The sequence below is a fragment of the Antechinus flavipes genome, chromosome 1, assembly GCF_016432865.1.
Source record: "Antechinus flavipes isolate AdamAnt ecotype Samford, QLD, Australia chromosome 1, AdamAnt_v2, whole genome shotgun sequence".
Taxonomy (NCBI): domain Eukaryota; kingdom Metazoa; phylum Chordata; class Mammalia; order Dasyuromorphia; family Dasyuridae; genus Antechinus; species Antechinus flavipes.
In genome coordinates this window covers 495,494,196-495,510,898 of record NC_067398.1, presented here as the reverse complement: position 1 = coordinate 495,510,898, position 16,703 = coordinate 495,494,196, and the positions used below count along the sequence as shown (strand labels likewise).

The following is a 16,703-nucleotide window of genomic DNA, read 5'->3' as shown; positions in this document are numbered from 1 at the left end:
TCCTCATACTGTATCATTGTTGAAGTATATAATGATGTCCTGGTTCTGCCCATTTCACTTAGCATCAATTCATCTAAGTCTCTCCACGCCTCTCTGTATCCATCCTGCTGGTCATTTCTTACAGAGCAATAATATTCCATAACATTCATATACCACAATTTACCCAACCATTCTCCAGTTGATGGGCATCCATTCATTTTCCAGCTTCTAGCCACTACAAACAGGGCTGCCACAAACATTTTGGCACATACAGGTCCCTTTCCCTTCTTTAGTATCTCTTTGGGATATAAACCCAGTAGTAGCACTGCTGGATCAAAGAGTATGCACAGTTTGATAACTTTTGGGGCATAATTCCAGATTGCTCTTTTGAGGGAATTTTTAAAGAGTAGCTAGAAAATTGGAATAATATCATTTTAGTAATAAAAGAGACTTTAATAATCTGGTTCAAAATCTCATTTTACGAATAGGAAATTAAACTTCTTGAATAGCAGTGTTAGAATTAGAATATAGGTCTAGTGCCTATCTGTAGCATACCACATTTGTTCAGAGAGAGGCAGCATGGTTTAATAAAATAATCATCAATTGTTGTCAACATTCACAATAATAATAATAATGCCTGGAGGCAAATCTCAGTAGTTACAGGCAAGGGCTTTATGCTGCTTTTAAAGAATCAATAATATCCTCCAATTAAACATCAATTTTTACAGATGATATGGAGTACTTGTAAGAGATAACATCATCTGGAATGGAGCCAAGATTGTAAAGAATAAACAAAACTTTGAGCTCTTCTGGCTTCCTTCAGAATCAATACTAGATCAAGCTTCTCAACAGATTTTGGGGTGACAGAGTCCACAAATATTTGGAGTGTAATAATTTTCCAGTTTAAGATATCTTGGAAGGACTTCAGGAAAAGTTTGTCCTAATTGGGGGGGAGAGGAGCAGCGGGGAGAGAAGGAGGAGGGGAATGTGGCCCAGTTGCAGGTGTGGCACAGCAAAGCTCAGGGCAGAGAGGTCCCATACAGGTAATTTAGTGGGAGGCTCTTAGCCAAATACTGCAGCATTGACTACTCTGGCCTGGTTCAGAAGGCCAATGAATTGGCAGACTATCTGGGATATGTCTGTTACAACTAACAGAAGATAAATGGTGAACCTGAAAACCCCAGCATAACAGGCAGGCCTTGGCCAGGCTCACCCAATTCAGTGGGGAAGCCTATAGCACCACAGGCCCCAGCATGGGCAGTGAGAAGCCTCTGTAAACTCTTGACAATCTTCCTCGATGCCCTAGGAGCAGACCTCAGTCTTTAAAAGTAAGCAAAAAAAACAAAAAGAACTCTGACCATACAGAGCTACTATGGAGACAAGGGAAGCACAGAGTGCAAATCCAGAAAAGACCCCAAAGGCAAAATGCCTTCAGGTTAAACCTCAAAGTGGCATATGAATGGATCTCAAGCTCAAAAAGCTTACTTGGAAGAATTTAAAAAGGATTTTTAAAAGAGAGTTAGAAGAAAAATAGGGAAAAGAAATGAAAGTTTTGTAAAAAAGTTTGGAAAAGGAAACACAGAAATTGAAGAAAACTCCTTAAAAAATTTTTTGGTGAAATGTAAAGAAAGCAACTCATTGAAAAATAGAATTGATGGAGTAGGAAAAAAATTCAATGAATAAAACAACTTCTTTTAAAGTACAATTGGCCAAATGCAAAAAGAGGTTAAAAAGCTCATTGAAGAAATGGTTCACTAAAAATTAGAACTGGACAAATGGAAATGAACAACTCAATGAGACATCAAGAATCAAAGTAAGAAAAAAAAAAAGAAGAAATAGAAGTAAATGTGAAAAACCTCTTTGGAAAAACAAGTGATCTGGAAAACAGATCCAGGAGAGAAAATATAAGAATTATTAGACTGCCTGAAAACCACAATGGGGGGTGGGGAAGGGAAGAGTCTGGACAACATCTTTCAAAAATAAAGAAAAATGCCTTGATATTCTGGAAGCAGGGTGAAAAATAATCATTGAAAAAATCCACCAATCACTTCTTTCTTTTTTTTTTTTAATTATAACTTTATTGACAATACATATGCATGGGTAATTTTTTACAACATTATCCCTTGCACTTACTTCTGTTTCGATTTTTCCCTTCTCTCCCTCCACCCCCTCCCCTAGATGGGAGGCAGTCTTATACATGTTAAATATGTTATAGTATATCCTAGATACAATATATGTGTGCAGAACTGAACAGTTGTCTTGTTGCACAGGAAGAATTGGATTCAGAAGGTAAAAAATAACCTGGGAAGAAAAACAAAAATGCAGTTTACACTCATTTCTCAGTGTTCCTTCTCTGGGTGTAGCTGATTCTGTCCATCATTGATCAATTGGAGCTGAATTAGATCTTCTCTTTATCGAAGAGATCCACTTCCATCAGGATACATCCTCATACAGTATTGTTGTTGAAGTATATAATGATCTCCTGGTTCTGCTCATTTCACTCAGCATCAGTTCATGTAAGTCTTTCCAAGCCTCTCTGTATTCATCCTGCTGTTCATTTCTTACAGAACAGTAATATTCCATAACATTCATATACCATAATTTACCCAACTATTCTCCAATTAATGGGCATCCATTCATTTTCCAGCTTCTAGCCACTACAAAAAGGGCTGCCACAAACATTTTGGCACATGCAGATCCCTTTCTCTTCTTTAGTATCTCTTTGGGATATAAGTCCAGTAGAAACACTGCTGGATCAAAGGGTATGCACAGTTTGGGCATAATCCCAAATTGTTCTCGGGAATGGTTGGATTTGTTCACATCTCCACCAACATTGCATCAATATCCCCAAAAAGAAGGTGATCATGCCTTCCCTCAAAAAAGAAGTGAAAACACAATAAAAAGAAGGTATTCACACCCTCCCTGACATCTCAGGAAGGGAGATGAAACTACCAAAGGAACTAGGAAATCAAATCAGATTAGCGGGTTTCCAAAGGGGCTCACTTGAAACAGGTATACATAAATCCATCAATATGGGAGGCATTGCACATAATTTACATAAGCACATAGCAATATAACAAGCCTAGTAGTGATGTAACAAATAACATTAATCAACATACAGAATTATACATGTCCATAAGTCCTAGAAATAGTCCAAAAGGAATCCATTATCCATTAGTTCATGTGCCAGAAATCCAATAATTCCCGTAAGCTTTGAAGTACTACAATAGTCTCATCAACAATTTTTCATCTCAAGGAAACCAGTGATTCCTGCTGGTTTTTGTTCATCTTGTGTTAGGGAATCCAATGATTCCTGAAGATTTTAAAGTTATTTTAATAGTCTCATTGTCAGCCATGCTCTTTCAGTGTCAGATGTTTCTTAAATCTTCTCCTTTGTTTTGAAGTTTTTCTGCTTTTCTCTGATGGACAAGGCGAATACAGCTCTTTGGCACCCATCTGATTCCTTCTCCATCTGTATCCTTCTCTATCTGTAAAAATACAAGCAAACCCTCTCTCCCAGGCAATTAACCTATCTAATTCCCTTCTATTTACCATTTTGGGGATTTTTCCTCATTATCTGGCGATTTATATTGCAACTGTTTGCCCTGGACACTGCCCTGTTGGGTTAAAAGGCCTGTATTCTCCCCAACTATAATCTCTTCCTGCCATGTGATTATTTTTAGGCTGATTGATCACATCAGAGTCCTGACCTTCTAAAGACTCTCTGGTTGTAAGTTCAGCTGCCATCATGCCCCACCTATCTTTTGATTGATACCTTGGAGCTGGGCCCTGCCTCTCATTTCTCTGGGTCAGTTTACATTCAGAGGTCCAGTGAAAGCCTCGGTTGCATTTTGGACATTGGGTTTGGGGTTTTCTCTCACCCTGTCTTCTCATTCTATCTCCATATCTACAATGTGCTCTCAATTGTCCAACTTTTCCCACACTGAAAACATCTACGAGTTTCTCTAGAAGTCCCTTGCCAAGAGGGACCTTGTCTTCCCATGTTCATCATAGTTTGGATATACTAAGCATTTGTGCCCACTATGGCACAGCATCTTATGATCTCCTCTAAAGAAGCATCTTTGTCTAGTCTCCATATAATTCTTGGCATTTTTCTTAGCCAGTTGTCTGGTCATTATTTCTGTATCTGCATTATCTCCAATGGTTCTTATGACAGATCCCCTCCAACATTCATCATTATTTTTTCCTATCATCTTAGCCACAAAAATCCACAAAAGGTTCATTGGGACCTTGCTCTATTTTTGTGAAGGCTTTACATCCATCTTTCTGTCTGGGGAGAGAACCCCAAGCTTTTATTGCAGGCTTAGAAATTTGCTCATACACTGGTATGGGATAATAAAACTGTTCTGAATTCTCTGCATACTGACCTTCACCAGCTAGTTGGTCAAAAGCGATTTGTCCAATAGTTCCTCTTTGTCTATTGCATTGGGCTTGAATCCTACATAATTCATGAAACTCTGAAAGCCATAATAAATTTTGTCCCGGTTCTAGACATGTCTTATCTGTGGATTTCCAATCATTTGGGGTTAAGATTTCATAAGACAAATTATCTAGTAACATCTTCATGTAAGAGGATGTAGCCCCATAAAGAGTGCAACCCTTTTTCAAATCTTTAATTTTTTCCAAATTAAAAGGAGTGTATCTTCTCCCTTTTTGACCTGAAGAATCAAGCTCTTGTATTATAGGATATGCATTTATAAAATCAGATATATCTTCTCCTTCATTTTTTGCCTTAATTAATGCCTTTTCTAATCTTGTCATATTCTGCTTCATAGGAGATGCTGATTGTGTTTTTGCCTCTCTCCCTCCCCCTTCTTCCTCCACCCATGAAGGGTTAATTGAGGGGGGTAGGGTCATGAGATGTGGAATGATCTAATTTCTCCTGCTGTGAAGTATCACACTCAGAATTGTACTTACCTCCATTCTTATCTGATTCTTCCTCCTTTTCACCTAGTTTAGTTGGCACCTCTGCTTCCTGCTCTTTCTTCTTTTTCCTTATTTTAACACTTATAAAATTTCCTAAAGCCAGTTGTATTAAATTATATGTATTAAGTGTGTCTTTGGAAATTGAGTCCCTGTCCGGGCACCAAAATGTGGTGTTCTCTTCTTTAAAATATTGTAATAGTTCTCTCTGAGAACAGGTTTCTTGGGGAGGTTTTCGGGAGGCAGTCTTAGTTTCAGTTCAGAGTAATAATCACTCCAAATACAGCCAACTGATAAAATCCAAATGTTTATTTTCTCCTTCCTTGGGCTCCAGTAGCTTTCTTAGAAGCCTCAGCTTTCCTTGGTTCCGAGAGTCTCATTGCTAGTCTTTGCCTCTAGCTCAACTCTGAATGTCGCCAGCCAGCACCAAGGTGAAAGTTGGAATGAATCTGCCTCTTGTCTCTGAGAGAGGGCTTCTGGCTCTCAATCTCCCAGAGTGCTCTGTGTCTGTCCCAGAGTGCTTTTTGGCCCCAAGAGCTTCTTGCTTATATGAGCTCTCTAAAGGTGTGATCACAAGCATTGTTTTTATCAGTTCCACTTAGTACCTTGTTTCAAGTTCTGGCCCATAACATCTCCTTGTAAGATCAGATCAATCATACTGAGCCATGCTAAATTAAACAATTTTCTATCTAGAATTCTATCAATTCTAATGATGACAGCTTATAAGGATTCTAAAACCGCATCCCCTCCAACATTCATCGTTATTTTTTCCTATCCTCTTAGCCAATCAGACAGGTGTGTAGTGGTACCTCAGAGTCACCAATCACCTCATGAAGGAAACTCCAAAATGAAAAACTCCAAGGAATATTGTAGCTAAATTCCAGAATTATCCGTTCAAGGAGAAAATACTGCAAGCAACCAGAAAGAAACAATTCAAATATTGAGGAGCCATAATCAGGATTACTCAGGACCTAGCAACTTGCACTTTAAAGTATCGAAGGGCCTGGGATATATTTTGTACGGCAGAGGAAGTTAGACTACAACAAAGAATCAATCACCTGCAAAACTTAAGAATTATCTTTTAGGGGAAAAAATGGATATTCAGTGAAATAGGGGATTTTCTAACTGTTTGAACATGTATACATATATTGTATTTAACTTATACTTCAACATATTTAATATATATTGGTCAACCTGCCATCTGGGGGAAGGGGTGGAGATAAGGAGGGGAAAAGTTGGAACAAAAAGTTTTGTAATTGTCAATGCTGAAGAAATACCCATGCATATATCATGTAAATAAAAAGCTATAATATTAAAAAAAAAAAAAAAAGAACAAGAAATAGGGGGTTTTCAATCATTTTTAAGAGAAAGAGCAGAACCAAACAGAAAATTTGATCTTCAAGAGAAGGATAAAAAAGTTAAGAAAGGAAGGTAGGGAAAAACTTTTAAAGGTTAAAATATTTATATTGCTACATGAAAAAATATGTGTAACTTTTGAGAACTGTGTCTCTGTCAGGGTGGTTAAAAAGAATATATTTAGATAGTGTAGATGTAAATTGACTTTAATATGATGATATAAAAAAGAAATTAGGGGTAGAAAAGGGATTTTAGTGGGAGAAGAAGAAAGGGGAGGTTAAGTAGGGTAAATTATATCATATGAATTACAAAAACCCTTTTACAGTTGAGAGAAAGAAGAGGGGTGAGCATTGTTTGAAACTTAATCTCATCACATATGTTTATTTATTTATTTTTTTAGATTGATAAAAGAGGTTTATTATTAGGTGAAGATAGAGATAAGGAGGGCACTGGACAAAGGGTCCAGTGGACAGAGAATGAAAGGAAAGGGGGAAGCTAATAGAAAGAAGGGCAGAAGTAGAAGGGAAAGGGGATAAGAAAACTCCATTTTTTTGTGGGGACTGAAAAAAGGGAAGGCAGATTGAGGGAGGTAGTGGTCAGTAGCAAAACAGGAAGTTGAGGTGAATAGAATTTTAGAAAAGTTAAATATGATAGTACTTTGGAGAAAATTGAATAAAGGTAGAAAGGAATATACTTTTTCTCAGCAATACAAGGTACCTACACCAAAATTGACCTTGTATTTAAGATATAAAAACCTTACAATCATATGCAGAGAGGCAAAAATAGTAAATGCATTCTTTTCAGATCATGATGAGATAAAAATTACATTAATCATCACCATTTAAATATATTAATGACAATTCTTATTAGCAAGATTTAGAAAGAGAAATCTCTGTAAAAATAACTATAGGTAATATAAAGTATTTGGGAGTCTACTTGCTAAAACAAAGCCAGAAACTATATAAACACAATTAGAAAATACTTTTCATATAAATAAAATTAGATCTAAACAATTGGAACAATATCAAGTGATCATAGGTAAACTGAGCTAATATAATAAAAATGACAATTCAGCCTAAATTAACCTGCTTATTCCATGCTTTACCAAACTGTCAAGAAATTGCTTTTCAGAAGAAGAAAAATAACAAAGCTTGTCTGGAAGAAGAAAATGTCAAGAATTTCAAGAGAATTGATGAAAAAAAATGCAATTAAAGATGGTCTAGCTGTACCAGGCCTAAGACTATATTTTAAAGCAGTGGTCATCAAAACCTTTTGCTACTGGCTAAGAAATGTCAGTGGAATAGGTTAAGTTCACAAGACACAATAATCAATGACAATAGTAATCTAGTGTTTGATAGACCTAAAGTCTCCAGCTTCTGGGACAACAACTCATTCTTTGACAAAAATTACTGGGAAAACTGTAAAATAACAACCTATATCAAGATAAGGTTGAAATAGGTTCATGATTTAGCATAAAGGGTGATAATATAAGCAAATTTCAAGAACAAGGGATATCTACCTTTCAGATCTGTGAGAAGGGAGGAATTTATGGTCAAATAACTACTAGAGCACATTATGAAATACAAAATGGATAATTTTGATTATATTAAATTTAAAAAGTTTTGTACAAACAAAACCAGTGCAACAAGAGTAGATGGGGAGCAGAAAATTGGGTAAAAAATTTTACATCCAACGTTTCTGATAAAGCCCTTATTTCTTAAATATAGAGAACTGACTCAAATTTATAAGAATACAAGCCATTCTACAATTGGTAGATGGACAAAAGATATGAATAGATTCTTTTCAGATGAAAAAAAATAAAAAGCCTAAGCTTCTAGTCATATGAAAAAAAATGCTCTAAATCACTATTGATTGGAGACAACTGTAGTACCACTGTAAACTTCTCAGATTGGCTAAGATGATAGGAAAATATAATGATAAATATTGGAGGGGATGTGGGTACACTGGGATATTAATATGTTGTTGGTGGAATTTTGAACTGATCATTGTGGGAAGCAATTTGGAATTATGCCTAAAGGGCTATGAAACTGCATGTCCTTTGATCCAGCAGTGTCTTTACTGGATCTGTATCCCAAAGAAGTCATGAAAAAGGGAAAAGAACCCATATGTAAAAAAATGTTTGTAGCAGCCCTTTTCTTTAATGGCAAGGAATTGGAAAAGAATGGCTGAATAAGTTATGGTAAATGTAGCATAATACTGTTTTTCTATAAGAAATAATGAGCAGGTTAAAAAAATTTCAGTTAAAAGACTGAAATTTTAGAGAATATTTAGTACACTGCAACAACAAAATCATGTGATGACCAACTGTGATGGACTTGGTGCTTTTCAACAGTGATTCAAAACAACTCCAAGAGACTTTTTTTTTTTTTACATTAACTTTTTTGAATACACGACTTTTTTTTTTTTTTTTTTTTTTTTATGAATGGTGTTGGAAGAGAAAAATCAGAACAAAAGGGAAAAACTGTGAAAAGAAAAAAAAAAGTTAACATAGCATGTGTTGATTTACATTCAATGTCCATAGTTCTCTTTTTGGATGCAGATAGCCTTTTTTTCCCAAAATTTATTGGGATTGCCTTGGGTCACTCACTGAACCACTAAAAAGAACCAAGTCTTAAATAGTTGATCATTGCACAATCTTGCTGTTAATGTATTCCTTATTCTGCTTGTTTTGCACAGCATTAGTTGTTGTAAATCTTTCCAGGCCTTTCTAAAATTAGCTTGTCCATCTTTTTTTGCAGAACAAGAATATTCTATAACTTTCAAATACTATAACTTATTCAATAAATCCCTAATTCCCGTAGACTGTTGATAGAAAAAGTCATTTATCCAGAGAGAGAACTGTGGAGATTGAATGTGAATCAAAGCATAGTATTTTCATTTTTTTTGTTGTTGCTGTTGTTTGTTTTTCTTTGTCATGTTTTTTTCCCTTTTGATCTGATTTTTCTTGCATAGCACAACAAATATGAAAATATATTAGAAGAGTGTCACATGTTTAACCTATAATTGATTACAGAGAGGGAGGAAGAAACATTTGCAATACCAGGTTTTGCAAGAGTGAATGTTTAAAACTATCTTTGCATTTTTTTTAAAAAATAAAAAGCTATTATATTTTAAAAGGGGGAAGAAGAAGAAATAACATCATTACCAAGCCCATATTAGATGAAATTGACATTGAGAAGTTAGTATACCTGAAAAGGAAAATGTTGAAACACATAACAAGAATCACTGAATATCTTGATTTAATATGAATTCCATAAATTCTGGTAAAAAATGGTTGAATGCTTGATTAAAATATCATTTTGAGACTAGTGGACTAAATAATTTTTAAGAGAAGATAGGCATAGTTACTGGAAATTTGAATATCTTTTTTTGTTTGACAGCACAAAATTGGTATCACACCAATTATGCCAAAAGAGCAATTTTTAAAGATTTGACCTTTGGTACATCCAAATTATTTAAAAATTTCAAAACTTGCACACAAAAATATAATGTGACAGCAGTTACCTTAGAGTTATAAAGGAGGAAAGGTAGAGTTAAGGTTAAAGAATACTTAAACTGAAGTCAGTTAAGCTATTTTAGCAGGAGTGTCCTAAGGAAGAACTTTGGAAGATTGAATCATTATCAAATTGATGTTTCATTTCACATAATAAAAGGTAACCCACACCATAGAATTTTGAAAGGGAATTCCAGAAGTCTTGAATAGAATCTAGAAAACAAAAGTGTGTTAGAAGTTCTAGATTCCCATCATAAACGATTTAAAGATCAAAATTGTGAGACAACACAAGGACTCAGGATGATGCAAAGAAGAAAATCACCAGTTCAGCATCTATCAAAAACTTTATTTCAGGAGTCATTGAAATTACAAGAGAGAGAACTCTCTGAAGAAGCATAATATTGAAAATTTCCTGGCATCTAAATGTTTGTAAGAAGTCCAACATGACAAAAACTCAAATTGGATCAAATAAAATAAAATGCACACATTCTAATGAATCAGAAAGCAGCTTACATAAATGAAACTAGCTTCTCTACAAAACTAAAGCACAATAATTAAAATATTTAATTGTTAGCTCAGATATTATCTCATGGCCCATGAATTTCTGGCAAAGCATTGCAGTCTAACGCCACTTTTAAAAAAATTATAAAGATGACGACAATTGGAGGAGTTATGGAAAAATAGGCACGTTAATGCACTGTTCATAAAGATATGCTGGTGCAACCACTCTGAGCAACTCTGCCCAAAATTGTGGCAAAGACTTGGAAATTAAGGGAATAGACTCATCAATTGGGGAGATAAACAATTGGGGAAGTTGTTGTATGTGATTGTAATGAATTATAATTGTGCTTTAAGAAAGGATGAATAGGAAGATTTTAGAAAAACCTAAGAAATCCTATATGAATTGATACAAAGTAAAGTGAGCAGAACTAGGAGAACATTGAATAGAGTAAGAGCATTTTCTCATGTAATCCATATATATTTAGTCCATTGCCATATTTCAGCATTTCTTAGTTCAAATCCTTGTCACCTCTTCTATGGACTATTGTAGTAGCTTTCTAATTATTCTCTCTAATTCTAACCTTTCCCTCTCCAATCCATCCTCCATTAAGGTATTGAAGTGGCTTGTTCTTTTCTTCTTCAGTGATTAAGATAAACAGAGGTTAAATGATTTGCCTAGGATTACACAGCTAGCAAGTGTCTGAAATTGAATTAGAATTTACATCTTTCTGACTGTAGGCCCCAAATTCTATCTATTAAATCAGAGGTCCTCAAACTTTTTAAATAGGGGGCCAGTTCACTGTCCCTCAGACTGTTAGAAGGCCAGACTATAGTAAAAACAAAAACTTTGTTTTGTGGGCCTTTAAATAAAGAAACTTCATAGCCCTGGGTGAAGGGGATAATCGTCTTCAGCTGCTGCATCTGGCCTCAGGCCATAGTTTGAGGACCCCTGCATTAAATCATCTACTGCCTCTGGTCTTGCCTTGCACTAAACTTATTTTAACCCTCTAGTCTAAATTGACCTGAATGATCCTCAAGCTTATAAAGAAGTTTACTAAACCATGACTGCACTGAAAAACATATTAAACAAATCCTTCATCTCTTGGGAGCTTTCTTTTATGGCATAAAATTGTTTGGATTTAAAATATAACATTTTAAATATATACTGAGGAAAACAGAAAGTGAAGGCTTTTACCTTGAATCATAAGATTGAATTTAATCACATTATGAAAGCAGTTTTGTATTTGTAAATACCTTGGTCTTCTTATAAGCCTGTTAAGAAAAAGTTGTGTCTATGTTAAGAAACTTAGCTATTAAATCAAAACTCAAAAGGATAAACCGATTTAAAGCAATAACAGTTTTAATATATTGGCCAAGCTTAAAATGGAAAATGAAATTTTGTAAGTATTTTAACAAAAAAACAATAAAATATTGAATATCATCCCTTTACCCTACAGCTATATATAGAAAGATTAATACTTCCTCATTTAAAAAAAGTAAAAGGATTCAATCAATCAGCCAACTTTAAGCTCCAGTTCTATACTATATTTTGCTATGGCAGGGGATTTAAAAACAACAGGAATTAATTTCCAAATGGTAGAGCAACATTTGTGTAAGTAACTGTATAAAGAATAAACACAAAATAAAAAGTTTACAGAGCTTAGAGTATTAGTGTTTGAACTGAACCTTAACACAGAGACAGCTCATTTGTGAAGAACAGAAAAAAAAGCTTCTAACATGAATCACATTATTCAGATTTGCATTACATATTTTCTTTGGACATGACCAATGATTTTATATAACTATATATTTTACATATTATGCTGTTACATATAACTACATATTTCATATAAATATAACTATAAGTTTAAATATATAAATACATGTGACCTCTTCAAAGGATTCATTATTTGCAGTTGTCAAAGATTTAGCTGTACCATAAAGTGAATAGGAAAACTAGAAAAATAATTGGGATCAGATCAAAAAGAGAGCTTTAACAGCTAAATTGAATTTTTATATTTCATCATAGAGTCTGCAGGGACCAGTGAATTTTATACTGTAGGAAAGTATGAAATTAGATCTATTTGAAGAAAAGTAACATTGACATCAATATGAAGGATGGATTGGAATGGGAAGAGACTTAAGGTACAAGACTTCTAATTAAGGGGGCCATTATGAGAGGTGATAAGTGTCTGAATTTGGGTATTGTCTATATTAAAGTAGTGAGAAGGTTATGGATCTAAGATATGGAGGATTGATTATCAGAACACATAAAAATATCTTTAGAACTTTTGAAAATACTTTTGTGAATTTTGAGCAGTTAATAAAGTCTAACAACAGGTATTTGACTCTATATCAGTCGAACGTAGCCAAAAAAAGTAGAGCCTATGCAGTGGCTAAGTTCTAAAAATCACTGTGGGTAACATCTATATGAATATCTGCCCTATAGCTAAACTTTATTTTATGTGTTGTCACTTTCAATTAGAGTTGGAGCTTCTTGGAAGTATACAAGCATTTAGCAGAGTTCTTGATACAAGCACATGGAATGGAAGCACTTAATAAATGCTCATTAATTCATTCAGTAAAGAAGTATCAAGCAAATGACCAGGCATGATCTATTTATTTAATTTTTTTTTTTTTAAAGAAGAGCTTATCATGGTAGTTCAGTATATGGCCATTGGAATTAGGAGATCAAACTTAGTGACCAATACAGAATATGCAGACCAAAACCCAGATGCTTTTTCTGTGGGATCAAAACACAGGTGCTTATTAGTGACTTGATAATGGCAAAGATTTATTCTCATTCTTCCTAATAAAAATTTATTTGATGATAAAGATAGTAAGTTTGTTTTTTAGGCAGCTGATACTTTGATAATATGATGGGTACTGAAAACATAGGGGTAAAACCTCTCCTTAAATTCTTAAATTTTGATATTATGTGTTGTAGTCTCGCTGTAATATTGGACTTGGAATTTGCCATAAAAGCAACCTCCAAAATAAGATGTTTTTATTCCGTGTGTAAAACCTCTTGGTACCAGGCTCAGAACAAAATTTATTCAAAATTCAAGGTCCTAACATATTTGGAAGATATTCAGAAACTTTTTTTGTTAATATTGTGCTAGATCTGTGATTTCATTGGTGTGGCAAACTACTTCCGCCATAGAATTTAACTAATATGTAACTTAGAGTCTTGGAGGGTTGCTTGAGGCATTAAGAGATTAAGTGATTTATCCATATTCACAACTGCTTGCATGAGTTGAAGGCAGGCCATTTAGTGATGCTGCCTTTTACATAAATAAGAAACTATGAAACATTTTCAATTTATCCAGTGTCTTTGACTTTATATTTAACATATTTGTGAATACTTAGAGCTTATGAATTAAAAAAACCATAAAATTTAAATGTAAGTGTTTTTACAATGGAAAGTTTTATTTCTGTTCCATAGGTTAAGAGCAGGTTTATGTGACCGTTGTGCAGTGACTGAAGAGCACATGAGGAAAAAACAACAGGAATTTGAAAATATCCGGCAACAGAATCTTAAACTTATCACTGAACTTAGTGAGTTTTTCTTTGTTTAAAATTTTAATATCCAGCATGATATAATATAGTTTTAAAATTTGTTAATAAATTGGTAATAGTATTAACTATTGACCTTTTAAATACATTTGTGAGAGTCTGTATAAATATATCAGATGGGAGAAGGAAGAAATCCTTTACATAGAAATAGGAGAGACAGAGATACAGAGAGATATTGAGGTAGTAGTGGAGACACATGCTATTCAGAGGGAGGGTTGAAATTGTCAAGTAGGTTTGTTATATACTTCAGGCATTTTCATTTGAATCCAGCTCTTTTAGACCCTTTTGAGTTTTTCTTGGCAAAGATTCGAATGATTAGCCATTTTCTTTACTCTTCAAATATAATAGGCAGTTGTCTGGGATTTGGATGCTCCAAAGCTGTATCCTTATACATTGTAGTGCTCTGTACCCAACATTTTTAACTCATCTCTTATATAGAACAAGCCAGTCAAGTTGGCAAAGAATGAAATGATATGTAGTCATTCAAATGTATTTTTCCAGAGACATTACTAAATGTAGCAGTTGAGATCATATTAATATTGTACTTCTAGGACGTTCATTTAAATGTATAGTGGATTAAAATTGGTCTTTCTGGACCACCCTGAGAACTTGTCCACTATTTATATTATTATTTTGCTGACAGGAAAATATAATCCAACTTTCAAACCATTGCTTAATAAACTTTTGAAATAGCCTATTCTTAAAGCTTGTATTGTTGGTATTTACTAATTTAACTTTTTCTACATTAGCAGTTTCATGAGAAAAGCAGAGGTAAGTATTGTTAAATATTCTTGCTGAATATAGCAGAAAATTATAGCTCCAAGATAGATCATTGTTTCATCATTGGATAATGGTTGCAAAGTATATTCAGTGAGACAGTTCTGAAAGTAGTTAGTTCTTTGGTGTATATACAGTTTATTTAAAATTATTATTTATATTCATAAACACAGAGAAGAGATCATTTTCAAGAAATAACATTTAACTTCTCTCTATCGTTTTCTAATTTCAGTTATATTTAGTGTTACTTTCTCTGACCAGATTTAGTCTCACAGTTTTCATCAAAGAATCTCAGAAGTGAAAAGGATTTCAGAGGCTAATGCATCTGATGGTTTATCCATATTGGAACAGAAAGTTCTTTTACTTTATCCCTGATAATTGAAATATGTATCTAATTTTATCTATAAATCACTAAAATTTATATTTATAATATATTTTATCTGAAGAGGTAAAGCATTTGGAAATTAAATGGAATGAGTAACCAAATGGAATGCTTTCCATTTCCCTCTTATCCTCAGCATGAATAATGATATACTCCTTTGCACATTAAGTACTTTTTTCTTTTTGGTTCACAAGCATTACATAAAATCATCAGTTAATCAGTTACATGGCAGCCATGAAACCTCAGGTATAATAATCAGTGCCTAGTAACAAATTAATTTTGCACAGTATAATTAATAAACTTAACTGACATTACTCTGGCTCAAGAGTTAGGAAAAGCCTAGCATAAATCAATAAACAACAATTATCTAGTAATGCATGTTTTCCCATCATTGCCATTTAATTTTGTTAAATTTCAATTTCTTATATGACTTTTTCCCCCAAATATTTCAGTGAATGATAAGAATGCCTTACAAGAAGAAAACAAAAAACTTTCAGAGCAACTGCAAAAGAAAATTGAGTGAGTAACTGTACTACATTTCTTTTATAATACCTTTTGCATTTTTGAATATTTGCATACTGTTATAACTTATAGGGAGTTTATCTATTTGACTTATTAAACTATTTCAAAAATATTTTTATTTGGGGGGAAGTTGCATTTAATTTGTCTAATTTTGGTTCTCTCATCATTCTAATAGGGAGATAAAAATAATCTTTGCAATGTCTCACTAACTTAAGACATTTTATTTATAATTCTTGAAACATTTTAAGTCCTCCTTCTCTTAGAACTTTCAGCAATAATCATTAAGCTTTGGATACAAATAGGTTTTTCATGGTCTTTAAAGGGATTTCTTTTGTGAGTTCTTGTGATAAAATATATTATTCATATATAATTCTTGTGATAGTTCTTGTGATAAAATATATTATTCATATATATTCAATAAAATATTCATGTATAATTCATCCAGTCAGAATTTCTTAGGTACTGTGTTCAAAGTCTCATGACTCTCATCAAAGTCTGTACCAGTTTTTTTCTTAGATCACTAGTAATGGTAGAATTTTGAATTTTCCCAATTTTATGAATATTAGGCCATCATTTATTTACTTTATCATCATGCAACTAAAAGTATTGAGTAGAAATTAAAGGTAGAGACTTGTTAATATTAGATAAAGGAGGTAGTAGTGGAGACACATGCTATTCAGAGGGAGGGCTGAAATTGTCAAGTAAGTTTGTTATATACTTCAGGCATTTTCATTTGAATCCAGCTCTTTTTAGACCCTTTTGAGTTTTTCTTGGCAAAGATTAGAGTGATTAGCCATTCTCTCCAGCTTATTTTACAGATGAGGAAACTGAGGCAAACAGGATTAAGTGACTTCATTATAGCTAAATGAATTCAAGAAGATGGTTCTTCCTGAATTAAGGCCAACATTTTATCCATTACACCACTTAGCTGCCCTTCATCTAGGTATAGATGGTGAAATTAGCACTTTGTAAATCTCTTTCCATTGATCTGTGAAGTTTGGTAGGGAACCTTACCACCTATATCTGTGATTGTTTTACAGCGTGTAGTTAGTGGTAAGCATAAGGGACAAGTGGAAGTTACATATGAATATGGTGGGTGAAAATGTGATTGGTATTAAGAACAAAATTAAAATTTAACTCAAGTTTAAATCT

The 16,703-nt window shown here is 33.7% G+C and overlaps 1 protein-coding gene across 3 annotated transcripts in view; it reads left to right on the top strand.

Moving 5' to 3' along the window:
- The window catches only part of RBBP8 (RB binding protein 8, endonuclease), a 124,502-nt gene that overhangs the window by 62,883 nt on the left and 44,916 nt on the right, over positions 1–16,703 (top strand). For all 3 annotated transcript variants that reach the window (XM_051970350.1, XM_051970351.1, XM_051970349.1), the window contains exons 5-6: positions 13,740–13,852; positions 15,482–15,548. In XM_051970350.1, coding sequence (XP_051826310.1) covers positions 13,740–13,852; positions 15,482–15,548 — 180 coding nt within the window. The remainder of the gene's footprint in view (positions 1–13,739; positions 13,853–15,481; positions 15,549–16,703) is intronic.